The 27,572-nt window shown below is 43.9% G+C and overlaps 1 protein-coding gene across 1 annotated transcript; it reads right to left on the minus strand.

Moving 5' to 3' along the window:
* Window positions 1-293: 293 nt before the first annotated feature.
* ARHGAP24 (Rho GTPase activating protein 24) lies at window positions 294-27,572 on the minus strand. The gene is made up of 6 exons (XM_010147870.1): window positions 27,461-27,572; window positions 19,641-19,848; window positions 8,327-8,459; window positions 5,897-5,970; window positions 5,036-5,157; window positions 294-1,366 (listed from the first exon to the last, which is right to left on the minus strand). Exons 1-6 carry the CDS (start codon window positions 27,570-27,572, stop codon window positions 294-296), a joined length of 1,722 nt encoding a protein of 573 aa, XP_010146172.1.

Consider the following 27,572-nt stretch of genomic DNA (forward strand, 5'->3'; position numbering starts at 1 on the left):
GGCATCAACTAATGAAAACACTGTGAGGGCAAACTCACAGCTTTCTGGCTTTGTTTTTGAAGCCACAGAATAGCATGTCACAACCACGGCAACCGACTGCTCTGAAACGAACCCCTTTGAATCACTGTGTCATAAAAGCAATGTCAGAGCGTGTCAACACCGAAAGATGGGAATGTCAGTGGCAAGCACACAGTAACTGCAGCTCGTGCAGATTGCTAGCAAGTCACAAGAGGGGAGAACTCCTTGGATTTGTTCTCCCGAAAGGCAGTCAAGATGGTAAAAGCCAAACCACCTTACCTTTTTATCCTTGTCTCATACTCTAGTTTTTGCTTGGCCATCTCTTGCTTCAAGCTGGACACCAGGCTGTGCAAAGCACTGTGATTGTTGGTACTGTTGGCCACAAACGTCTCACTGTTATCACTGCTGCTGGTGGCTCGGCTGCTGTGGCCGCCCACACTCCTTATGTCACTTTTGTTCTCATAGTCGTCTGGGTTAGAGAGGTCTTCATGTGGTGGTCCATCCAGCACAGAGTCTTCAAAGTTACCCGCATAAAAGTCCTGCTCAGGGCAGGTGGTGGTGGATGAACGACAGGAGTTGGAGTGCTCAGGGAGAGATATTTCACAAGAGGAAGTTGACCAAGTGGCACTGTCCACGCTCTGTTTGTCATCAGAGTTCACCATCGAGAACTGCTGGTGGACATTGTCGTAGGTGGAAAGCCTGTTGTGCTGGCCCGACTCACTCACCGAGTCCTTCTGCTTGCTGTCCCTCAGTGTGACGTAGCCATTGGGCACCCAGCCCGGGGTCCGGCTGCTGAGGGTGTTGCTCTGCCCGTCTGTGCTCGAAACACCCATCCGCACACTCCCGTTCTGCACGCTGTGTGTGCCCATCTTCGTCACCGCTCCTTTCAGGGATGACGTTCTCCGGGTTTGCAGGGTACAGTTTGGTAAGGTCTGGCTCTTCTCAGGGCCCTCCACAGAGCTGCTGAAGGACCCATTGGTGACTATGCCACTGCCTTTATTAAAAGCAGGATTTTTTTTCACCATGAGTGGTGGACTTCTGGTGACATCTAATTTCTGGATGCTGTTCCTGGGGCTATTTGTCTTGCTTCCTGGCAGAGCAGTTGGAGACTCACTGTCCATGCTTCCCCTTTGGGGAGACTCAGGTTTGTCCCAAGAGCAGCGCCTCACTGCCATCTCCTTGGTGTTGTTGTTCTCTTTGTTCTGTAGCTGCCCCACGATAGCTTTCTTTGGTATTTCATTGTTGTTGTGGCAAACCTCAGGTCCCATCTGAGAGTCAGCATCCTTGGGAAAGAGCTCTTCATGTTTGCTAATCATCACTGACATTAGCTGCTGGACTACTACTGTACCTGAAAGGAGACACCACGCACATGGTCATTAATGGCCTGTTTTGTCTAGGGCATAAATATACTTTATATCCAACAGATTCCACAAATACTTAGCAAACATTCAGCTTACACAAACATTTATGCAACACAACCATTTGTGTAACACCCATAGCGTTTAACAGGCCAGAAGTCCCCGCACCAGTTCAACACCACCTCTTCCTTCTGCCGAACCAAGCCAGCAGGCCTCGGGGACCCCCGAAGGGCAGGAACTTTTGTGAAGAAGCTACTACCATGACAGTAACTGCACCACAGGATGACCACAGAAGAAGGTGAAGAGCGAAGGATAACATCATTGTTTAAGTGATGTGTTTCAACACAAAGGGGCAATCATTTTTAAAACCAAAGTCTTAGTCTGGCACAGCACCTGTATGCAGTAGTTTAACAGAAAATGGGCAGGCAAGGGATTTGCATTGCTAGAACACAGATGTTGTAGTCTTTGTAGTCGAAACAGGGCAGTAACATGACATATTTAATTAAATATGAATGCCTTTAACCACTCTATAGTGAGACTATATGCAACCAGGAAACTATCACAGAATCATAGAATTACAGAACGGTTTGGGTTGGAAGGGACCTTAAAGATCATCCAGTTCCACCCCCCCTGCCATGGGCAGGGACCCCTTCCACTAGACCAGGTTGCTCCAAGCCTCATCCAGCCTGGCCTTGGACACTTCCAGGGATGGGGCATCCACAGCTTCTCTGGGCAACCTGTCCCAGTGCCTCACCACCCTCTCTGTGAAGAATTTCTTCCTGATATCTAATCTAAACCTCCCTGTTTTCAATTTGTACCCGTTACCCCTTGTCCTGTCACTAGAGGCTCTTGTGAAAAGTCCTCTCCCCGCACCCTTGTAGCCCCTTCAGGTACTGGAAAACTGCTGGTACTGGTACTGGAAAACTATGGTACTGGAACTGGTACTGGAAAACTGTGCCATGTTATAGCACACTATGGAACTAATGCAGGACCACTGCTCGCTCCTTGCTGTAATAAATGGCTACCATTCCTCTTAAAGAGCAACCCCGCGGTGTGCACACCTCTTGACTGCACTCCAATTTACACACGAGCATTTATAACTGGACTAATAAAGACATGCAACTCTATTACCCTAAGCAGACTCTCATTAAGGAGTATTAGGAATATTTTGGGAAGGCCAAGGTAGTTACAATAACCACCCCATTTTTAAGCTCCTAGAGAGCTTTCAGAGAGGCATGCCGTGCTCTTCTAAGCAATCATTTCGTGCTACGCCTTCATAATATTCTGGATCTTCAAGCCCCACCCTTTCAGAATACAACTGCTAAGAGCCAATTCAACGTGGCTACTCAACAACGGGTTTTTTAATGTTCTTGGTTGTTTGCTAAAGCAAAAATCAGACATTAGAACTATGCAGCAGGAAAAGTCACTTAGCTACTCCCATGGCACATGTAGCTGTGTTCCCTCTGAAAACATTAGCTGTTATGTGCAGGATTTTACTACAAACACTGTTGTGTACTCAGGCAAATTTTACCAATGTGCTTAGCAGGAAAAAATTGCCCATGATTCGAATTCTGGAAAATCTCTCTTGAACCAAACAAAACCAACTCCTTATCCCCATTGGACAGGTATGGTTACTCCTAGCTGCATGTCTGACTTGGAATGGTTGTAAGAAAAGTACTCTCTATCTTCTAAAAAGCAAAGATCAGTGAAGAAGGGTGGCCATGAGCACCAACTGATGCAGAGTCTCTGTTAGAAATTCCTACGAACAGTCCAACTGCAAGTCAGCATCGTCTCATGTCAGATCCTGAAGTTATGCTTAAGGAGAAGTCAGCAACCTGCTTAATCACACTGTTTCTCATTAGTTTAAAAAAAATACATATTTCCCTTCAATGAGTATAGTATCCATGCCATTTCCTACAGCAGCCACTATCATTTTAGGGCTAGGGCTGTTGATAAGCAGGCTGGAGAGTTGCTCTGAAGAAGTGGAAAACCATACTATTTTCTCTTTCCACCCAGTTAAAAAAAACAAAACCAAAACAACCACCCAACCAAAACCCAAAAACTTTCTTGCTCATGATCCATGGTAAAATCCACGAACTTCAGGCAGCAGCCAGTTCCGGAAAAATACAAACCTAGACGACAGTATTTTATTTAGGAATGGTTAATTCCTCTCTCCCCATCCCTAATCTCCATTAGTCTCCCCTGCCCCAGGTGAGCTGGGGATACACAGTATCCTACCAGCAAACGTAATCCTGCAGACACCGTTCGCATCTACTTAAGCGCTATGATGAGCGCTGCGACATCTCTCTCCAATTCTGATTTATTCAGCTATTTGAAGTACTTTTTATATTACTTAATGCAAAAGCATGGGGAATAAAAAAGGACAGTTTGCTGCCTGACCAAGAGAAACATTCACAGCAGTTACCTATCAGGCTGATAGGCTCTACAGAAGTGTCATGGTAAGAGAAACTACTGTTCTAGTCAGTCTGGCAGTTCTGCAGGTACAGAGGGGATGACAGTGAAGCGACAGGAAGCGAGAATAAACATAACAGTTAGAATAAACCTGCGTGTAAATTGGACACCTGCTCTTGCAAACCCGTTTGAGTCAAATGCATGATCAAACCATTCCCTGCAACAGTAAGAATCCAGACACTGAAGTGAAGATAACGATTAAAAACCCTTTCCATGACAGATTTTCTGCTTTGTCTGAGCTGCTGTTCAGCTAACCCTGGGTATTCACTGCTTTCATACATGATGTGGAAACACCGTGTTTCTGTTGACAACAACATAGTCGTCGAGTTAAGAATTAAAAGGAAGAAGGGGGAAACACAAGACTTCAGGAAAACAAGTAAATGAACAAAGCATATGTGGAATTGTACCTGGAAAAGAGAAAAAGGATTAAACTCACAGAAAAAGAATAAATCCACCCGCTCTCAAATAAACCATGAACGCTGCATTTTTGAGTTTTGGTCAGATTTTCAATGCAGGGGCTGCGTACTGCCCTAATTTCTGAGAAAGTTAAGTAAACCCTACATATTAAGAAAGAAGTGTTTGGAAGGAGACAAGGCATCGTGTACTTTATGGAGAAATGAAGTCACAAAGATTAAGCCTAGGAGTAAATTACAGGAGGAGGTTGTCATGGCTATGTTTTTGTCTGACTCACAGCAAAATGCTATAGCTGGACATTGCTATAAATAATAGAATGTAGCTGACAATTTTATTGCTGTTCTGCAAGAAGGCACGTGATACACCACTGCTTTGTGGGGAATTCTACATGGGTCACTGCAGTAGGAACCTGTGCTAACTTTTTCTCATCCTTAAAACCCGCAGATAAAATACTAACTGCTCTCCGACCGCACGTGCTGAATAAGAACATGCCCTATTTGCAGCAGGCTTTGAGAGAACAAGTCCATTTTCAGTGAGGCTGCCAGGGCAGCAGAGTCTCCTGCAAAGCCTGTTTGCAATGCTGCACATCTCAGTCGCTTTCATAGTAACCTCCAAGACTTATCCTGTAAGTTCATTCAGGTTGGGGAATTCTGTGTCTATAAAACAGACATACAGGACTGACTGCACGTACTACACGGACCGGTGGGTTCTGTCAATAAACCTGAAGACGTGCATTCCTTCTTTCTATTACAGGGTATGTACAGTAAGCTCACCCTCCATGATAGTCAGAGGATCTTCCACTTTGGGGCGAAGGATGTTGGGGCCAAAAACGGTAGCCAGATTTTGCACACTCATCTTGTTTACACCTGAATAAGACTGGACTTCATCAAGGAACCTGTAGGGAAGAAAGAGGCCTTTAAGGAACATGTGAAAAGGAGAAAATGTGATTGTTTCTTAACACAGTGTAAGTATTCCATTCCAAATCCTTGTGGAGCACCATGAAAAGCTCAAGGCTATTCTCAGCTTCTTCAGATTTTCTTCAAAATCATACATTGATAACAAAATTCAAATCTCAGTCTGGACTGAATATAAGGTAACTCTGTTGAGGACAGTAACTTTCTCCAGCATAGATAATCAACTACTTGGCTCATAAGATATCCTTAAAATGCAAACTGACAATTAAAAAAGCAGCTTGTATTCTTTGAAAAATGTTTGGTGGTTTATTTTTTGGGTTTTGTTTTGTTTTGGGTTTTTTTTAATGCTGGGAACTTTCTGTAAGTTCACAAATTGCAACTGTGTAAGACATTCTTTAAGGTCTTAGAAGCATCCAAAAAACTACTCTATACACTCAAAGGCATACATGGGTTTTGAGGATGCTTCAGCAGTGCACAGCCAAGGCCAGTAAGTACAGTTGGAGGTGGGAAAACCAGGGTCCTACAAAGAGGACAGAATATGTTCACTTCTACCTCCTTGCATGCCTCGCTGAGTGCAGCCTGCTTATGAAAGTCCTAACTGTGCACCTTGATAGGGCAAATTAGTAGTCAGCCATGCAGTAAACCTGTATTTCACAGACCAGTTTGTCTGTCAGCTCACAGTTATAAATATCACTGTGATATTTTTGCAAGAGCACTCACCTACAGATATACCTCAGCAGATTATAGTTGACAGTTGGCAGGCTCTTCACTTGCTTCACCAGTTCTTTCAGGCCCTTGCAGTGGTTTAAGGAGGAAAAAAAAAAGTGAGGAGGCACAGTTTCTTAGTGTTTTACCAGAGATTCAAAAAAACATCAGCAACTCCAGTTACAAGACAATAAACACACCACTGAAACTGCAGTGTTAAATGCTACCTACAGGTTACCATCAGGAACAGCCTGCAGAACCCATTTTGGGTGCAGAAGGCTATATTTGGTTAATAAAGATTAGCTCTGGATAAACAAGTAAACAAAAAACTTGGTTTCATCCTGTCTTGCCCTTCTCTTTCACTCCTTTTTTCTGATCAGCAGGTACATTCCTCCTCCTGCTAATAACATGGCTGTGGCTTCCAGGAACAGTTCTGGTTTGACCCAGTTGGCATTTTTGTAAGAGAAACTATTTGGGTATTTTACACAGTTCTGGTCCATACCGGCTTCTGACCAATCAACAGGTATTTCAGTTTGTGCCCACCCTGGGAATGGGACAACCAGAATATCACACACTGATTTTTGTGCCCTGTGGAAACAGACCCTGGCTATGCTCCTTACCAACCAGTGCCTTTAGACTCCTTTTCAGGATGGGGTTTTGGTACTTTGCCAGCATCAGTGGGGTCTGGATTACAATATGTTATGAAAACAGACGCCAATCAAGATGGGTGGGCCGTGATAGTGCACAAGGTTGCTGGCTGTGGGCTAAGAAAGGAAAAAAGATCACAGAATCTTTTAGGTTGGAAAAGACCTTTAAGTTCATCAAGTTCAACTGTTGTTGGACGCACAGCCCTCTCCTTTAACAGTGACTGCACTTCTGCATGGAGAAAGGTCAATGGAAAATCCACTCAGCCTTACAGCTGGACTGCGAAGCCACCACAGAGAGGACTGAAGTGGCTCATGATCTCTAGCACAGATTTTTCATAAACTGCCAGCACCAACAGTCCACTGTAATTTGAATCTTGCGTTCAGAGTGAATTTAACAAAGCTTTGGTGGCATAGTTGCAGAGGAACTACACAAACATACTCTGGACTAAGCCATTATAAAATGAGTTCTTTGCCCACGGCAGGGGGGTTGGAAGTAGATGATTTTTAAGGTCCCTTCCAACCCAACCCATTCTACGAGTAAAAAATTCATCCTAAACTGAGTATCACTGCCAAGTATAAACTGCATGACGACTAGCTGTGGAGCTGTCAGGTGGCTTTACGGTGGGGCATGGTTAGACACATGCAACACGCACAAGCAAACGGCTGCAACTTTAGCTCTGAGGATCCCCTACCAAAACTTGTACAAAGAGCAGCTCAAATTAAACCAGCTGAACAGCCCACTCCCACTTTTTGCAAGCAGCTGACAAAAATCTGCCCCTTGTAGCCAGCGGTGAAGGACAGCAAAGAAACCAGTCAGATTTCAGTGGGTGTAACAGATTATGACCTAGAGACAGTTTGCTTCAGATCTTTCTCCCCCCTGCCATTCCCTCAGATGGGACAACCACTGCCTCTGCTGTTGGTAGTCACCAACTGACAGCTCAGAAAGGAGACAGCCTTTCAGTTAGCAAAGAGGGGTTCCTACTCAATTAACCAGAAGATTAGGTAGGAAGGGCTCCAGTTCTAGTAGGATTTGAATTGTCGAAAAGAAATTAAACAGAAATAACCACCTTAGAAATTTAGGGGAGTATATTGGAATCAACAGAATAAGCCTATCTGTACTTACTTTGAAAAGAAAGTATCAGGGTTGACCTTATTACCCATAAGCACACAGAACTGTGTAAAAATAAGCATTTAGTTTCTTATGTCTTCAGATTAATATACAGTAGGCCCATGCCACTTCAGGGCATGTGTCAGTCGGAAGCCTTATTTTGCTCATCTGTGTTATGCTGTTGTAAAAGAATCTGCAAGGTGGGCCGCTTCCATCTTTTTGAGGCCTTCCAATTCAGTGACAGGCCATGAATAGACAACGATAGGCATGAATCTGTTGGCCTTCAGTCAAGTCAGTAAAAGTTGGCACCCTGATGCTCAGAAGAAAGTGACAGATGATTTAATAGCAAGGCTTGGACAGCAACCACTAAGACCCTTGCTTTTACAATTCGGAACGATAATCCGCAAAAAATATAAGCCTCTTCCACGCAAAATGGAAGCTACTGACCACAATGGAATTTACTTGAACTGGATTCAGTGACATGCAATCAATACGGCTAAGGTTACGCTATGCACCTTTATGCAGACTCCCAAATGACATAGGTGGCAACAATTTTCATACAAACCCAGCCTCAATTAACACACGCACATCTTAAATTATGATAGGTAATCACCAGCCTCTCTCTTCAAAGCCAGAGCAGAGGATAACATGCGAGCCTCTTATTTCATCTTTCTCAAGGTGCCAACTCACCGTTTCTTCCTCTTTGCTGAGCATTTTGGCATGGGAAAGAAAATCTTCGTATTTTGCATACGGTATGACTGGTTCTGGGAGTTCCCTTAGGTACAGCTTAAGCAGTGATGCCACGGTGTGCACATCTGTATTGCTGTTGGGTGGGAATACAAGAAGGCGTTACTGTGAATCAGGATCATACTGTGAGATTGACTGGCTAAAAAGTGCCATTGAACTTTTCCATTGTCACCCCAGATTTTTACTCATCATCAGTGTATACATTTATAGATTGTATCTGTAGTCTGGTTTTGGTAAAGAACCCTATAAAGACCCTATGTATTGGTGAAGATCCTATAAGAAACTTAGGATATCTGCAAGCAGGAGTCTCTCCACTCTGCTGATTTGTTACATAAATAATTACACATAAGGCCCTATTTGCAGGCACAGGTATTGAGAGGATCCTGGCTCTCACTGACAGGCGCCTCACACCGGGCATGCAAAATCCATCTTCACTGATGCTTTTCAGTTTCGTCGCAGCCAGAAACCAGGCATTATATTTACACAGCCGGGATTATTTTCCTTCCAGAGACAGCCCCAGCTCCCCAAACATGTCTCAATTCACCATCTCCTCTGGTATCAGTATTCAGTAAGCAAGTTTTAAGGGTGACCGTATATACCACAGGTGTTTAGTTGAAACTTCCCCACCTGAATTACAGTTCTTTCCCTGGCATGCATCTTTGTCCTATGGGCTCCTACAAAACGACTACCGTGCCTTCTAGCTGTTCCGTTACACCAGAAACTTGGATGTACTTTACACACAGGAGCGTAAACCCATGGGAAATGAGCTGTAGCTCTACCCTGTACCAAGAAAGCTAAGGCATTGCAAGTCACCAGACCTAGAGAATGTCAGCGCTAGTGTGACAGGTAACATCATAGGGCTAATAGGCAAAGACCTGGCATGGTATGCTTTCTCATGATTACATGTGCAGAAACTGAAGGTTGTCTTCAGCAGGCATACGAGAAGTCAGGCAATGGGGAGAAAGAGCAAAATCAAACGTTCAGAGTATGTGCAGATACTGAAGGTTGTTTTGGAGACAGCTAGTAGGAGCTAGTAGGTCTTCAGCAGGCATACGAGAAGTCAGGCAATGGGGAGAAAGAGCAAAATCAAACGTTCAGAGTATGCAATAAAACATGATTAATGTTTCTTTGGTGTGTAAAGAAGTTACATATGGTAACTTAGGAGTACTTCTCTAAAAAGAAATAAATATAAATAGATAAAACCTACAAATTCGCATGAAGAAACCTCTCTTATGTTAATTCTGACTCCACGTCTGGGTTTAAACTACTCAGGCGTTTATTCAAATCCTTACTGGAACGTTCTACAGGCTGGTTCAGATAGAGTTGTACTGCAAGTTGGTATCTTCCTCTCTGACTTTTGACAAATCAAAAAAACAGATACTAAATTACGCTAATTTAATTTATATGAATCAGAAAACACACCAACATTTCTACATTGTGCATTATTGGGTGCTTTTTTCTTTGAAGACTTCACACCAGGAACGTTCTTTAAACTCACAGTCTCTCAAAGGGAACCAGTGGTATTTGACACACTTAAGCTTTGCTAGAGGTACGTTAATCATTATTTTGGAATGATCTGTTAAAACGAAGACGGCTTTTACCAGGTTAAATCTTAACAAGAATGATGGGAACAACCTTTGATTAATGTGGTATGGTATGAGCAATCTAAGTCAAAACAGAAGAGGAGAAATGAAAGCATTGTGTCTATTTAAATGTTAGCCACCACTACCCTCCTCGAAATAAATTCCCTGGAATCATTTTAATTTCAATCATGAATAATTCCCAGCCAAAATTCCTAAAAGCATTTTCTAGAGAGACTCTATAAACAAAGCACTGACACAAATCTGCATTTTTACGTCAGGTTCAAATTCTAATCCCTTGATTGCAACCCTCCACTTGTAGACTCACTTGGATCCAAAATGGGAATCCTGCGGTAATCTCGCCCTGCTCCTTGGATGCATATATAACAGATGGAAGGAACAGTACTACGCAGGAAACCAGATACAGTTGCACTGTTTTATAAGATTTGAAATGGCAGCTCAGATCTGGCCCCTAAGCTTTGCCTATCCCCAACCCAGATGCAAACTAAGTGAACTGAAGCTCTTCTTGACATCCTGGCCAACAAGACTCTTCACAGATTGCACAGCCTGAGGGCTTAAAACCCAGAGCCCAGTCATCTCTCACACGATTGCTTACACATCTTGTGGCCACTGGTGCTAGTTTTCACAGCCCAGCCATGGCATGCATGCCCAGGCAGTTGCCACTATTCAGCCTTATCCAAGAAGCAAATTGTACAGAGATTCTCCACTTGCCTAAGTTGTTGGCGCATCAGGAAAGCAAAAAGCAGAGGGCAAGACTTCTGCTAGTCCAAGTGAAGGAGCAGCAGCCACAGAGAGCAGAAGTGAGCTGGCAGGCGTAGGATGTGCCCTGTCCTAAGTGCAGCATGCAAGGGAGCACAGGCCATCCATCTGCAGAGAATTTAACTCCGATTGCTCAGCACTGATGATTCTGAAGATTTAACTATTACTATTTTTATTCTTTAAACAAGGGAACTCCCTAGGCCATGCCGAAGCACTGCGCCACATCTTTCCAGAGACTGTTCACAGAACACTAGAGAGGCCTTTCCAAAGCACACAATTCCAACAGATGGAGCGAGAGAAATTACTGCAGAACAATTAAAAGATAGCACACAGATCTGCCAGTGAGGAGACCAAGCAAGATCATCTTCCCATCTTTGTACTGCCAGGATCAGACTTCCCGTAGCACGCAAGAACAATTTCACACCAGTCCTTCGGTGTGAAGCGGAATATTTGCTCCTTGAGGGCACAGCAGATGGAGGATAAATGGCTGAAGAAGGGGACAAAAGCCCTGAAAACTGATGGAATTTATAAACTTTCTCCTTTCACTGTGAAGTACTGATGGACTAGCACTGCAAATGGTTAGTGAGTGCTAAAAACTGCGGCCCGACCAAGGAAGAACTGAGAGAGGAATGAAGGCAGGATGCTGAGGAGCAAGGATACGGTAAAAAGTCTTGTGTTCTCAAACTAACCTCCTGAAGTACATTCTGTAAACGAGTCTACAGAAAGGTGATTTCTGAGCCAGGGTTACAAATCCAGGTCTCAATCAGCAGATGGAATACATTTGCAATTTTTAATTTTTTTTTTTTTTTACTTCTTTCTGCCTACTGAATGCTGAGGCAATACCGCAGAGAGCCAGAAGATGGTGGGGTTACAAAGTAAGATTTGGAAAATTTGTTTTGTTGCTTCTTCTTTCCTCAACTACCATAACACTGCCCAGGATTTAAACGACCCATAGAGAAACTACCATACAGATTTTGGCATCATAAACAAACATACACCGACAAAGAGCCTGCAACGCTCTTTAAGAACTGGAATTTTCAATTCTATTTAACAACAGTTAGACACAAGCTAAGAAACTTACTTCTTGCAATGTGAATATTGGTATAAAAATATGCACACAGTGTTCTCTCCACAGTCTATGTCAACTGACACCCTGTATATATCTGTTTGAGGGCATTTGTGCAGTTTCTAAGACATGGATCTCTCCAGGGCCTGGAGACGACCTTTTTCTCCTGGACTTTTCACAGCTACAACTGATCAGTTCAAGACAAGGCACTATTTCTCCCTTCAAACCTGGCCTTGCTTTTATCCTAGGATCACTACAGCTACAGAAACTTAATGATCGTACCTATCTTGTTCTTTGTTTTGCTATCTGGCAGTGTAATATCAAAGTGTTCTATCATACAATGAATAACGCCAAGCTTGAAACGGGAATGAGAACGCATGAAACAGAAAATTGAATGCAACACCAAAAACACCAGCAAGCTGAGAAACAGTCTTTTTCAAGATGTCATGCTGGAAAGTCTGAGAAAGATTACTTACTTCACTAAAACACTAAAACATGACAGCTTTACTGTCGTGTTTCCCATGAAGCATCCCCCACTCCACCTGTGTCCATACAAAGGCATCACAAATGTGAATGCACCACAGTCTCTCCGTAGTCATCAGACTACACATATTCAAAGCCCCACTCATCTGAACTTTGTCATTAATATCCCTCACGGCGTTGTTGTTTTGACAGCATTTTCCTTTGTGAGACCACAGACACTGTGGAAGTGGCTGTCAGACCGATTACACTGCCCGGAGTTTTTCACCCTCTCTACCATAAACAAAAATTACTGAAGCCCAGCAGGTCAGCAGCAATCCATGCATAACCCTCACACTTGGACAAGCAGACAGCGTGTTCAGAAAGCTGGAGTCAGCACTTCAGAGCACAAAGGCAACAAGCTCCTCATAAACTCTCGGAGAGGAAATATTAGCAGGGCAAGGTCACATTACAAAAAGATTAATGCTGTTCCGAAAACGGTTCTAGATCATGATGACACAAAGAGTTTACATAAAGAAGAAACAGTAGGGAACAACAAGCCGTGAGGCTACAATCCAATTTAGGAGTTCTGGTAATAAAATCACCAAGAACAGTAGGGTTCAAACAGTTTGTGCATCAGTACCTCCCGGAATTCCTAGAATTACAGCTCCATCATTTCAGTTGTGTCACATATCACAGTGCTGGACACAGAACCTTTCTCACCAACATATCCCGTACCCACCACGTTTGCTGACTGCATCTTGCTTAGCTGCATTCGGGTCTGTAGAGCAGCTCTCAGACCAGGACAGATGTTTTCCTGACATGGGAGGATGAGTTCCTAACTGGTTGCCCAGTGCCTCGTCTTGCTGCCAGTCTGCAGACAGCTTAAATGAGATCCTAGAGCCCACGAAACACTGAGTAAGCTACATCAGGTGAATATTACAAACGTGCATACCTACATAGAGAATCAGAGCATTGTTACTGTGGAAAAGCCATACCCAGAGGCTATGAGGGCAGAGCTTGTGTTTAGTAATGTTACAGTGAATCAGAAGTGGTTCCATTGATTTTGGGATCTTTGTCCAGAAATTCAAAGGTCAGGCCAAATCCATAATTGGTTGAATGTCTGATGTGACTTTTGTTCCCCTGTGTAGGCATCTTCACAGCATTACTCCCTAGATCGTTTTCCTGTATGACACATATCTAGCACAAAACATACCATGCCAAATCTAAGTCGAAATTTTGCCTACAACTGGTGAAATATATATGAAACAATTTACCAGTTTAAATCTTGATCTGTCTGTCCACCTCCCCTTACTGCCACAAGGGCCTGGCTCTGTTTCAAGTTAACAGTGATCTCAATTCTTACGTTTGTTAGAGGAAAAAAAACCTCCCCCAAACATGTATTCTGCTCCTTTGTCCTCGTGATTTTTACAGTCTGCTACCTTCCAGGGACCCATTCCGGGGAGCAAGCACTGCAAGGAGGACTGAAAGCTGACAGAGTCTGTTTCCAAGTTAGACAGGCACTTCGGTAATTCTAACAGCAGCCAATTCATCCAGCTTAGAAAGTGATGCTTTAAGTTTAGGCCAGACTTGGAAAATTACTTGGAAGAAGTATAGACCCTTAAAGAGAAACACAAGTGCTTTCAGGTAAGGTGGACACAGGTCTAAGAAAGAGATAGGTTCCCATGAGAAAAAAACCCCGAGCTCCAGCGGACACACTGCTAAATTATTTTATCATTTGATAGGCTGTTCAGAAAGGCTGTTGGTTTCTGCAAAATTCCGCACAGATTGCAAGTATATGTTTATGGTGTCTTTCCATGTTTGACAAACTACCTGTTCTTGTTTACTAGAAGCCATAAATTTTGCAAGCCTAAGTAAGGATGTTTTACAAACCACACTCCTGCCCATCCACATAGGAAACAAAACATCATGCTTGTTTAAAGGTGACCATGGCCGTTTATGAAGTCATTTGTCATCGGTGAGTGAAAGACATGGCTGCCTTTTTCTTCTTCAGTCACAGCTGACACCAACTCCGTTTCTGAAACTGAAATTCATGTGAAGCAGCTACAAATGTTTATTCACTGCCAATAACAAAAAACACTGTCTCCCACAGCACGACACCGATTAAATTGATTTAATGACCCTTGCATCATAGAATCACAGAATGGTTTGGGTTGGAAGGGACCTTAAAGCCCATCCAGTTCCAACCCCCCTGCCATGGGCAGGGACACCTTCCACTAGACCAGGTTGCTCCAAGCCTCATCCAACCTGGTCTTGGACACTTCCAGGGATGGGGCACCCACAGCTTCTCTGGGCAACCTGTCCCAGTGCCTCCCCACCCTCTGTGGGAAGAATTTCTTCCTGATATCCAATCTAACCCTCCCCACTTTCAATTTAAAGCCATAAATCATTTAGATCATGCTAGAAATGTGTCTCCTAATGTGTATTTCGTTACTAGCCTAGGTCTTTCAGTGGTGCCCTACGCAGAGGTTATTTCTGCTAGCTGCTTGGAACGAGGGCTGGAATGAGAACGGACACGGAAGTGGCTCCAGAGGCCTAACGGAAGAGAGGATTGTGAGGATCAGGGAAGGAAGCCTGGAACAGGCAGAAACAAACAGGAATTTTCACAGGCCTAAGGCCATTTGTGTTTGGCAGGAACTAGCTGTCTCATAAAGACCTCATCTCACATAAAAATGTTTTGTTTAGGGATTACTGCACTTTCCCACTAGGAAGGGAATAAAGCCCCTTCCTTGGGGGGAACTATCTGCTTCTAAACAAAGAAATTCTTATGTAAAGGCTTCTATGTGGAGAACAAAAGTTTTCATAACCAGTGATTTCCAAGCCAATGTCTCGCTGCAGTCTGGACGGTGCCAGTGCAGATCGCAGCCCCACTGAGACAGACCCCATTTCTTGCATTCACCAAAATTTTAAGACATTCTTTCTCTGGAGGAGAAGAATTGTGCATGTGGTCCTGCTCACCTTGAGGATATTACATTATTACCATCCTCAGCCTTGTTTTATTTCGCTCCAATAATCCCAATGATTAAATGCACAAGAACATCTGCATTCTGAATTATTTGGCTCCAGTAAATGAACAGCATTTGCCAGCAATCACATATAACACTACTTACATGCACTCTTCTCTGCTGATTGCAACGGTGACTAGAGCAGTAAGTACTATGTTGTCCTATGATGTGCTCTTCAGAGGAATTCATACCCGTGACAATAGGTATTGTGTTCTGCTAAATATGCATGTATGTGCTTTCCTTCGCTCCTGTGCATGCACACAAACGCAGGCAGGTGAGCTAGGCAACTTTACACTCTTCTGAACTACTGGGCTACATATGCATCAGTGATAGCAGTCATGAAAATCCAAGCCACATACGTAGATCAACAACATATTAATATTTCAGTGACATGCCAAATATTTTTTCTCCCTGAACAATATTAACTCTCATGTCATCTGGTGGGAACTGTGAAGAGTAGATGGAAAGAGGCAATACAAAAAGAGAAATCCAATTTTGTATCCCTTCTAGTTAAAAATTTTAAATAAACCCTTATGTTATTTCCCGTAGGCAGTACCATATTCACTATGTTGATTTTACGAAACAGTCATAATCCACTTTGTGATTATTAATCTCACATTACAAATGTGAGATTTGTAACAGAGCTGAGGTAAATTTAAGTTATAAGCCACACAAGCAGAGAGAAACAAATACCCAAAGGGCAAGAAAAATGGGTCCCCCAAAGAGGACAATTTTACACAAAGGTGCACACTGGAAATACCAAGGATATTTCAAATAGTAACAAGCATGAGTGATTGCCTAATTGCACTGTTAGTTCCTTAAAGCAGATTTCACAATATGTGCAGATTCACAGAGAGGGAGTGAGGTTTATTGATTAATTTTTGGTTTTAAACTGACACGCAATTTTCAGGTTGCTTTTTTCCCTTCACACAAAGGACCTCAGCAGTTTTCAGGTGTAGCAGCCGTACCTCCCCTTTCCAAGGCTGCGAGAAATGCTGATGTGCCAGTTTTCATACTAGGGGAGCTAGGGCGTTGGATGTTTCACAGCAGGTACTGGGTTTTCTCATTCTGCGAGTCTGAGAAATTCCAAATACTGGTTCCGTTCTTACGTGCATAGCTCACAAGTCTCCAGCAACATCTTATCCCACTCTAAGATCAAGATCAAATTCATACATGAAGGTTTCTGCCACTCTTCAACTTGTCCTGGATTCACTCTGCAGGTTAATAACTGACCTCGGCATTGGAACATGTAGCTGCTAGCTCACGTGAGAGCTGCTAGCTCACGTGAGAGCTACCGTTTGTTTGCTTCAGGTTTCAAAATGTGGCTGCTTTTTCTTTGGAGCAAAGCTATTTTACTACTTCTTTCAAACATGCCCCGTCTGATCTGCTTGCATCCGGTTCTGTGGTGGTCTCCGCCAACGGGTTGTGGATAGGAATGCAAGTGGGAGAAGGGCAGGATCTCCACAGAGCCATGGACAGCAGCTGAACTCTGGGTAAAAGGGCAGATCGTTGCCTTCAAACTCCGTCTCCCAAGGGCTGTAAGGTGTTTTAGATGATGCAACCATCTTAAAACAGAGATGACATTTTAAAGGAGTACTAATCACAGCTGTACCATCTTACCTTTGTTTCTGCTTTAAATTCTGTAAGTCACTGAATTTACTAAGAAAGCATAAAGAGAAGGATTACTTAATAATTTCTCAAACATATACACAAGCCTACACACAGCACCTTCACTTGTTCTGAAGTCTTTGTTTTGACTTACATGCGCTCGTACACAGGAACAAACGTCAGTATGAAAAATGGCAAACTCCTCAAACATCAGCTCTGTGTGTTAGTTCCAACACGGATGACAGACAGTCCTTCCCCCCATCAGGGCTGGTGACCCGGCACCGCTACGGAAGCGTGACCTGGGTTCCACTGCGTTTCGCGCCCCATCAACAAAACTGTCAGTTCAGCTCTAACTGCAAAAATCTTTATTATTATTGATGTATGAGAGCAGGCAAAATGTAAATTATTAAACAGAACCTCGGTAGATTTGCACTAATGGACTTCTGCCTAGTAATAACACCTAATTACAGATTAAACACACATCTGGAGGTTCATGGGAGAAAGTCAGCATTTTCTTTTCTCTGCAGCAACTTTTCATTTTGGGGCCACTCTCCAACGGCCTGGAGACCATGCTGCTGTTCACCACAACGAAAAGTTGTCCCAAAACAAGATAGCTGCATACACACTCTGTAAGCACTGTGAAATGAACTTCACCTTGAAATGGAACAAAAGGTTAGAGGAAAAAAGTAGGTGCCCACCAGAAACAATGGCAGAGACCAGCACAGAATTGATGTCTGCCTGACTTCTAGACCACTGCCACACCAAAAACCACACCTGTCCAAACTCAAATGCGAAAAAGCAAACAGAAAAAGTACCCTTGGCAACAAGGCGTGCGGACACACAAGGTCAGTGTTCCATAAACTCTCAGCTTCACAAGCAGAAATGCAGGGCCAGTGATTTATAGGCAACTCCTGCTGATGTTGCCAATCGCTACCGTAGAAGTTTTGTGCCTTCTTCACAGCAGTGGCCTGTAAAATCTTTTCTGCATTTCACCTGCTAAAGCTCAGCTAGGACACACGTTCCTGTGGCTCCTTAGTGTGTGTTACAGCTGTCGCTAGATAACCCTGCAAAGACAACACTCACGCAGCTAAGCCCTGCTCTCACTTGTTTTGAATATACACAATTTGTGCACCTCTTGCAAGCCGTTCCTCTCAGTGGGTTGTTCAGTACATCATCTACCTGGAGATTGGGGTCGGCTTGTTTTTTTAAGCGTTTCCTCCACAATCATTTGCCTTACAGGCACGGAAAAAATAGCCTTTTGTTTCTGCCATTTGCCTACTTCTACCTCTGGCAGAGGTTGTGCCAGAGGCGTAACCAGTAATATTTATCTTAATGTCCAAGTCAGGTAAACATACCCAATGGATGCTTCTTTACCTTTTTAAATAGGTTACACAGCATTTCAATAGTCAGTGGGTATGCTACAAACATTTATCAGCTAACAGTCTCTTCCCACAGCATTCTGGCTCCTTAAAGCTATTTTCTGATCAATTATCCCAACTCTCACCTTCCAATAAGAAACTAATAAAACTCACAGGAGACAATTTACTTTTTTCCAGAGCATTATGAATTAACATTTTTTTAAAGTAATGGTCAGAACTGAGGAAACTTGTGAAGATGAAACAGCATTACAGATGTCTGCCTTCTGTGCATCTGAGGTTCACATACCTTTATGCTTAGCACATTTGCACACTTCACAGGAATAAGGAAGGGAAACGATTTCCAGCAATCACGGCGTCATGACGTGTTTTTGCCCTAAAGGATGAAGCTATGCTTCCCTTCCTGTTAACTTGCATTGATGACAAAGATCCCACAAAATAAACATAACCTGCCTCTTTCTCCCAACTGACGTTAGACCCTCGACTGGCGTCAAGTATCTCTGTTACCTTTTGGAGGTGAGTTGAGGATGTCACTTAGGGCACACGCTGAGGACAACCACTGTTTAACAGTCTCTTGAACTGGAATCTCATTACCATCTTATTAATTCTGATCAGAGTTATAAGGGCCACGTGGCATTCATAATCTACTGGGGCTCTTTCTCTGACTGCACACTCTGAATCTGTGGACTACTGCTGTCAGTGCTTATAGGAAGAGAGCCAAACTTGTACAGGAAAGTTCATCTTGGAAAACACTGAAGTCACAGGCAGCTGTGTGAACAGGAGTGGGTTCTTCCTTAGCACAGAAAATTCTCATTAGCTATGCAAAACTTTACAAATATTGGAATACAAATTGGACCTGGGCCCTCAAAACCATGTAGATTTGTTATTATGGTCATAGCAATTTTTATTTTAAGACCAAAGGCCCAAAATGATAAAAGGAATACATAAAAGTAGCCTTCTCTTCCTGTCAGTTTTATAGGTAACAGAACATATTGAAACTGGGGATCGAAATTCTTCCTTCGTGGAGCTGACTAAATGCCAGCACCACCACTGTATTTCAAATGATACTAAGATCAAGGCAACCCAGATATCTTTGATTAAGCCCAACCATTAGCAATACTTTTCTTAATCAGCTTCTCAGAAATTCTCCAGAAACGCTTTGAAATCAGACATCAAAGTCAGAAAAAAAAGACGACACAGAAAAAAAAGACGAGTGATAATAGGAAACATACAGAAAAACCTACAAACCCACGTCATTCTATCTGCTGCTGCCACGTGTTTTACAGCCCCGCGGGTCAGCCAGCGCAGCAGATCGTGTCCGGTGTAGGCTTCAGGGAGTGGGGGACAGCCGGAGCATTTTACCTGTCAAAAGACGGCTTCTCTCCACAGTCAAATGCATCCTGTAGCTCCTTGACAAGATTAGCCTGCCCAGGCAGTCGGAAGAGGCCTTCTTCCTTCAGCCCCCGCTGTCGGATAAAATCCACGCACTGCTCCACCAACATAGGAGCCAGGCGGTTCCCATATCGCTTTTCATATCGAACAGTGTCTTCCAGCTTCTGCCCAAAAATACCTGCACGAAGAAGAGACGGGACTGAGCTGAGATACGTCAAAACATTTGAGGAGCCCAAGTCTTCTATTCTAACACACGCAATTTACAGGTCATTTTAATGCATGAACGATTAGCCTACTCCTTTCTTAAGGATAAAATGCTCAGGTTCACCTTTGATACTCTCACGGAAATACAATGCTGATATTTCACAACAACACTCAAAACCATAATTTAAAATAAAACACTGTAAATGATTTTTCAGACCACAAGCACAGAAAACATAGAAGTAATACAAATAAGATTTTCAGACACAAAATTTCTCATTCAGAAGTGATACACATCTTCAGCCTCTTTGGTTCATGCCTGATTACAAAAAATTAAGTAGTTCCTGTATCAGTGTCAATGACATACAAACATTACTGTTACACATGAAGGGCAAGAGATTGATAAATTATTGCTCCTACTAAACCAAATTTTGAAGTTTTAATTATTAAGTTTTCCCACATAAGCAGAGACCATTCCTATAATGTATTACCAATTGCATTATCACCGTCTGCTTTAACAACAACAAATTCTGTGTATGAAAGATGATCCTGACGTGAAAGGTGAAACACCTAAGAAAAACTGCAGGAAACCTACATTCGTACTTAACCTCAACAGCAGTAAGTAGGGGGACTGAACATGCCAGAGCCATTCTTCATTAGCTCACTCTTCATGTTGCACAGAACCCAAACCCCAACTATTGGCAATTAAAGAAGGAATTTTTGAAATTTCAGAACGAGTCAAGCTTCGAAGACTACTGCCTGATGTGACGTATTTGGCATACGTGAAGATCATCATGTTTTCTTTATTTTTACATACCCTCTTAACCTCCTGCAAACTGCCTATGGGGATGGCAGGAGTACTAAATGAATTCGGGTTTGTCAGGTTTGTCTGAATTAGGAGTTGCTGCTGGTCAACACGGACGAAATCCTCAGGTCCTTCCATTTTCTAGGCTCTCCTACTGAAAGCAGTGAAACTAGGGAGGAAGGTCAACGGAAAGTCAGTTTAGGAATGCTTATGGTTACAGGACTTTGGTGATTTCAAACCCTTCATGTACAAGAAGGCTGCTGGGTGCCCCTAAAATTGTCTCTTCTCCTGGCTGAACAAGCCCCATTTCCTCTGCCTCTCCTCAAAGGGCATGTGTTTTAGCTCCCCAACATCTCAGTGGCCCTTTGCTCATCTTCCTCTTCTTTTATCTTACACCTCCCAGCCTTTTTTTTTATAAATGGACAAAGTATTTGAAATACAGTTTAAAAATGCTGAGCAGAGGGGGTTAATGACTTCTTCCACTGCAAGTCCACTGCAGGCTCCTGTCCAGCTTACTGTCCTGCAGGGCACCCAAGTCCTTTCTGCAGAGCAGAAAATTTATTCCTGCTTAGGTGTAGGACTTGGCTGTCCTACGCCAGTTTGTCCTATGAACATACAGTCTGAGCTTCCCTTCAAGAGCTCCTGAGATCTCGGGTTTTAAACATGAGGTTTTGACTCTTTTAAAAAAAAAAAAATCAGTATAAGATAGTCAAATTATAAGATATATATAATTTCAACTCACGCCCACTGACAGTGAATTTAGTATGAATAGGCCTTGTCCTATTCGCTGTACTTTCTTCTTTGGATGCTAACATTCTTTAATCAGTACTGTGCATCTCACAACTTACATGTACAGAGGAACTCTAAGTTCTCAGACCCACCCGACTGCTTGGAAACTCCTATTAGTAATAACACTGCAATCAAAACACATCACAGCCCAGAAAGCCAACCGTATCCTGGGCTGGATCAGGAGAAGTGTGGCCAGCAGGGCGAGGGAGGGGCTTCTGCCCCTCTGCTCTGCTCTGGTGAGACCCCACCTGGAGTGCTGCGTCCAGCTGTGGAGCCCTCAGCATCAGAAGGATATAGACCAGTTGGAGCGAGTCCAGAGGAGGCCACGGAGATGCTCCGAGGGCTGGAGCCCCTCTGCCATGGGGACAGGCTGGGAGAGTTGGGGTGTTCAGCCTGGAGAAGGGAAGGCTCCGGGGAGACCTTATAGCACCTTCCAGTGCCTGAAGGGGCTACAAGGAAGCTGGGGGGGGCTTTTTACAAGGGCCTGAAGTGACAGGACAAGGGGGAACGGGGTTAAATTGAAAGTGGGGAGGGTTAGATTAGATATCAGGAAGAAGTTCTTCATGGCGAGGGTGGGGAGGCACTGGGACAGGTTGCCCAGAGAAGCTGTGGATGCCCCATCCCTGGAAGTGTCCAAGGCCAGGCTGGATGAGGCTTGGAGCAACCTGGTCTAGTGGAAGGTGTCCCTGCCCATGGCAGGGGGGTTGGAACGAGATGATCCCATCCAACCCAAACTATTCTATGACTCTATGATTAACACAATTTTTCAGATGCTGCTTTTTTTTTTCCCCTCCCTTCTTTATTTTAGAATTGGCTTTTAGAGCATGTCTAATAGATAATGAATAGCAGCAGAATAAGGGTGTTTTGCACACCACTTTATTATTATAGCCACTCCTATATTATTATAAATTGCTGATACCCCGTAACACAAAATGTATTGAAAACAGGTGGCCACATAAGATGTCTGTAACTGCTGTCAAACAGTAATTTTTATGACAAATAGAAAGTAATGAGTGATTCACATACAAAAGGTGACATATATTAAATGGATATAACAAACTTGGCTGTGTACTGTAGCAGCAAATCACAGGTACTGAATGAACCTGGTAAAACGGAGAGGTAAGCAGTATCATGAAAAAGAAATCCAAATCAGAGCCTAAAACTTCCGAGTTCTGTTCCCTTAAGAGTAAACACTGGATTGTTTCTACTACGGACTGCAATCAGGTGCACTGTAAATGAAGGGACTTTTATTGAGAGACTTAAACACCACATGGCTAGGAACGCGTGAAGGAGAGACAGAGTTAACTACCGCAGTTATCTCGGTTGGACAGGTTGGATTCAGACCCTACACAATCCTCAGAGCACGGTTGCATCAAGTCTGGCCATCTATTTACTCCGCAGCCAGGGGGGTAGGTTCTTGGCCCACCAGCCTCACACGTCAGCTGAGGCCTCAGGGACCTGGCTCCCCATCCGTACGAACGCTGATAATACCATCTCTACCTCACAGACATGGGGATCTCAACACTCAGCTTCGGGGAGCTCATAGCTAGTGTGGTAATTCTGACAGCTATGCAGTAACCTGAAGTTAAACTCATGGCAAATCCCATCACACCTTGGAGTGCTTCTGCAGTCACCATTTACCACGCTCTGCATTCTCCAGCTTGGCTGGCTTTGGAGTTGATCTCTGGAAGGCTTGGTTTGGTTTCAAAGACTAGGCTGAACTTCCCCAAAGGAAGTATTTCCTTCACATAACAAATGCAGAACATTGCACTAGGCAGCATTTGGCCATGAATGGAATCAGTCATGATAAACCTGCATAAATATTGACTTAAAGCTACAGACTTGCTGCTGCCTCATGGAAAAAATCCTCTGTTGACAGGGGCAGAAAAATTACAGCTCTGCTTCCACATCACGTCGTCACAACTGTTTCCTTGTTCATCATGTTTCTGGTGTCTGTCGGGTTTTTCACTGTTTTGGAATAAAAGCCAGGATCACTGCCCTGTAAGGTGTACCTTCTTCCACTGTCCCTCTTCTAATGCTTTTATCCCCTCCGACGCTGGAAGTGACTACTACAGAGCTATTGCAGATAATGGTTTATGAAGGCTAAGACGTTGACTATCATGAAGCAAAGAATGCTATGATGAACTGTGGTTGCAAACACAGTTACCTTAGTGGTTGACAGAGGCAGTCAACAATGAACACTATCAGCTCTGCCTGGTAACTACTACCATCTCCTTCACAGAGAAGCAAGGAAAAGACAGTCCAAGTTATAGAGACTACAACATAACCAAAAGCAAACAGATAATTTCACATGCTGGGTTTTTTTCTTTTTTTCAAAGTAATTTTCCACTACAGTAACTGAACAAGAACACCTCTGCGGAGGAGGGATTAAAAGAGAGCCCTCGTAACCCATGCTGTAATCCAAACCCAAGTTTTCCTCCTAAATCTCAGCGTCTCCAAAATCCACAAACGCGCAGGTGCACAAGTGCTGACCTGGGGTTTGGTTTATCCTTGGGATAGGGTGCCAGAGGGAAAACAAACCAACCAACCCTGCAAAAAAACCCTGAGATGCAGAATGGCGGGAGCTCGGCTTCCCCACAGCTGGCAGAAGGTAGGGGAACGTACAGACCTCCAGTTCTGACCGGTCACTAGATTTTATCAGCAGAATTGCTTTTTCAGAGAGACCTTTGCAGATCTTTAAAGCTATATCCAATTAAGTCAAGATCACGCACAACATCCAGCAGGAAAATCACATGCTAGTAAAGGACATGCCGAGCAGTTACTCATTAACTAGAACATTCCCGTGGCAGAAGTTTTGTAAACATTTTGAGAAACTGGATTTCCAAGAGAGAAATGGACGGACAGACACCCATAAAGCTTATGAAAGACACTACTGCGCTATATCTAAGTTCTGCATACATATCTTCAAGAGTTGAAAATACCACAGTGCTTTCACAAGGGTACATATTCCCAGTTAAGAGTTTAACTTCAAAATTTAAGAACGCTGTTAGTCAATGATTGCCTTAGCTACCTTAGCAGGGGTGACATCTCAAGCCTATTGACTCCATGCGTCTTAGTAAGAAAAAAGGAGAAAGATCTGTACTCTGCTCTCATGAGACACCCCATGGAGTGCTGCATCCAGCTGTGGAACCCCCAGTATCAGAAGGATATAGACTGGTTGGAGTGAGTCCAGAGGAGGCCACTCTGTGGCTGTTATGGCTTCCTAACACTTACTATGGAGTCTTAAATGATTATTTCTTATCAGCTCTGGTGTTCCTCAGCACTACGTGGTGTTCTGAGTAGATCAAATGCAGGGAGTATTTTCTTATTCTCTACAGAGAAATTCTCTACGGAATTTCGTGATGTACGTGAGAGGAAAAATAGCAGTGGCAGAATTTTGTTCTCGCCTGACTCATTTTCTTTCCTTCAATCCCTGTCCCACCCTACAGTCGGTGTGATGTCAGCAGTAGATAAGGTAAGATAAACTCCTGCCCTGGAGTTCAGCACAGCTGCACACCACAGGTTCCTACCTAGAAAAAACAACTCTGAAATAAGAGCAGAACTAGCTACAGGCTGGAAAGGAAGGGAAGCAATTTTAAGATGATCACCAGGAACTTATCACAGCCTATCACATCAGGGCCTGCACCATTTCTCTGGCTGTGGCCAATGCCACCTCCTCCTCCAAAACTGCTCATCCAAATTCACCATGCTACTGAATGTTCTCACCACTGCATGCCAGCACGTCACCCTTAGTTACCGTTTTCTCCACAGTAACCCTGCATGCGCTCTCAAGAGTTCCCTGTGGTGGTACTTAAACAGAGAGCATCTTCTCCAAATTGGATATTCCAGAGGCTTGGCTCTGTCTCTGTTCAGATGCTGCCCTCTGAGCGCTGACTTCCTTAACGCAACCTCCCAATTAGGTTTGACTAATTTTCCAGTGCCCGTCACACTGCAGTTTGATCTGGATTTCCAGGAAGGGTTCTACACTACCTCATATCACCACTGAAGATGATGTATTTCTGCTTAAACATCCAATGCCATGATTCTCTTGTAGTTCTTCCAATGACTAGCCAATGATTTCTCATGCGGGTTTTGTTTTCTGCATTGTGCTGCACAGCTAGAACCAGCTGATCTGCTTTGAGCAAGTATGGCCTAGGTTTGCAGAGGGCTAGTTTTGCCTTTTTTTTTACTTAGGGATACAATCTGCAAATGAAGTTGAAAGAATTTGGTATGCCAATTAATAAGACAAGTGTAGTTCGTTGAATTTGGCTGTGCAACCATAGTAAAGGTTTGACTGAAAGTCCAGTTAATGTTCATCTTTCTGTTGACTTCAGTGGGTCACAGACCCAGTTAAACATGCACACCCAGCATTCTGCAGCTCTGATCTAGGGACCTTGTGACAACACTCTTGACAGAAAACCTGTATAAAGAAAGGAACCAAAACATGACAGAGAGAGCAAAGCAAATGAGCAGCATGGCCTCCATCATTCCTTCCTCTGCCCCAAGCACTGCAGCTTCACTTGGAGTTTTAGACATCAGAGTTGCTGTGTCAGAACATATGGGGAACGAATCAACAGCTGAAGCTCTTCTTGGAGTGGTTAAGGCTGCACCCCAGGCAAAAAGGCAGCTGTCTGCAAGATTATCAGTACATCCTTTATTCAACTCCCATACATTTTTCAAATAGTTAAGTGTATAAACAGGGCAGAGACAGCTCTAATTCTACACTGACACCTCGAAACACACCATCACACTTCAGAGAGACACATCTGCGTCCTCCTGGCACGTCTCCAGAAGGACTGAACTCCAGCAACCAAGGGAAATGTTGGTCTCGAGGAGGGGGCGTGCAGGGGGCAAACAGCTTTCAATGCTATCTCAGCTGCAGCCAATAGCTGATCTCTGCTGCAGTCCCCAGGCGAGTCCCTTGCCGGTTGTGATCCCTCGTTTCGAGGCATCACCTCTAACTGCCTGCGCGCACAATCCTCAAAAGCCATGACGCCGCTGCGTCGCTACCGAGGCTTGTGAGCAAAGAGCTGCATGGTCTTGCAAAAGGACAAATGGCAGCATGGAGGAACAGTTTAGGGAGGAGCAGGAGATGAAGATGACGGTATAAGACCTGTGTAAGATCATTTATCACACTTCAGAATAACATGACCATCTTTGCACTTGGATTTCTCTGTCCAGCACAGTTTTCAAGGCAGCACCAATAGCCTCCTCTGCCCCCACACAAAGCTTTTATCCTCGTCATAAAGGTTTCTCCCCACCCATCCCAATCCTGGTGGCACCTTATCATCGTTTGTCCTAGCTTTTTCTCATACGGGTGTTTTGCTTCCAGTGTCCAGCTGACATATTCTGAAAGCCATCCTCCCCTTTGTCACCCTCCCCCCAGCACTGCCACGCTCTTGCTTCAACAAGAGCATGTGCAATGCAGAAGAAAACTGGCTTTAAGCATCTCTATGCAGCAGGTGGAAAGGCAAAGGCAGGATGAAGTACGTGGCAATGCAGCACTTAAACAGGGCAGCGTGTGGCAGGGCTACACTTCAATCCATCAGAACACTCTGAATCCAAGGACTTCTGCACAGATGCACACTTATCACGCTGCTGTTCTCCCTCTCTTCTCCCCCCTCCTGCCGCACAGACAAAAAGCAGACCCAAACTCTCTTCCCTGATGTTCTTTCTCCCAGACAGATAGGCAACTCAGAACATCACAGGTCTGATCCCCCCACTGCTCTCCCTGATTCCTGCTCAGAGGCTCGACAGTAACCTCGTCTCAAGCCACCTCCTTCAGGCAGCCCATTCACGGGCTGTTACGAAGAGACAGTATCAGCTGGCCAGCTACAAAAAACGAACAAAGAAGTAAATAAATCATTCATGGAATGTTGGTATCCGCATTAACATCTTTTGTTTCAGTACTGTCATCTGCCCCTGCACGCGCTGCCCCCTTGAAAAACCCACGGCTTCACTAGCAAAGCAGAACACGGCAACAGCACGGACCTACCTTTACGGAAACTAAAACACCGCTTAATTCTCCTATAGGTAGTTTTAGGAATGAAAGGAGCTGCTGCTAAGGCACCTGGGCTGCGGACGCCAGCATTTCTGTCTTCAGGCAT

Source organism: Eurypyga helias, unplaced genomic scaffold (assembly GCF_000690775.1).
Source record: "Eurypyga helias isolate BGI_N326 unplaced genomic scaffold, ASM69077v1 scaffold37642, whole genome shotgun sequence".
In the NCBI taxonomy this organism is placed as follows: Eukaryota; Metazoa; Chordata; class Aves; order Eurypygiformes; family Eurypygidae; genus Eurypyga; species Eurypyga helias.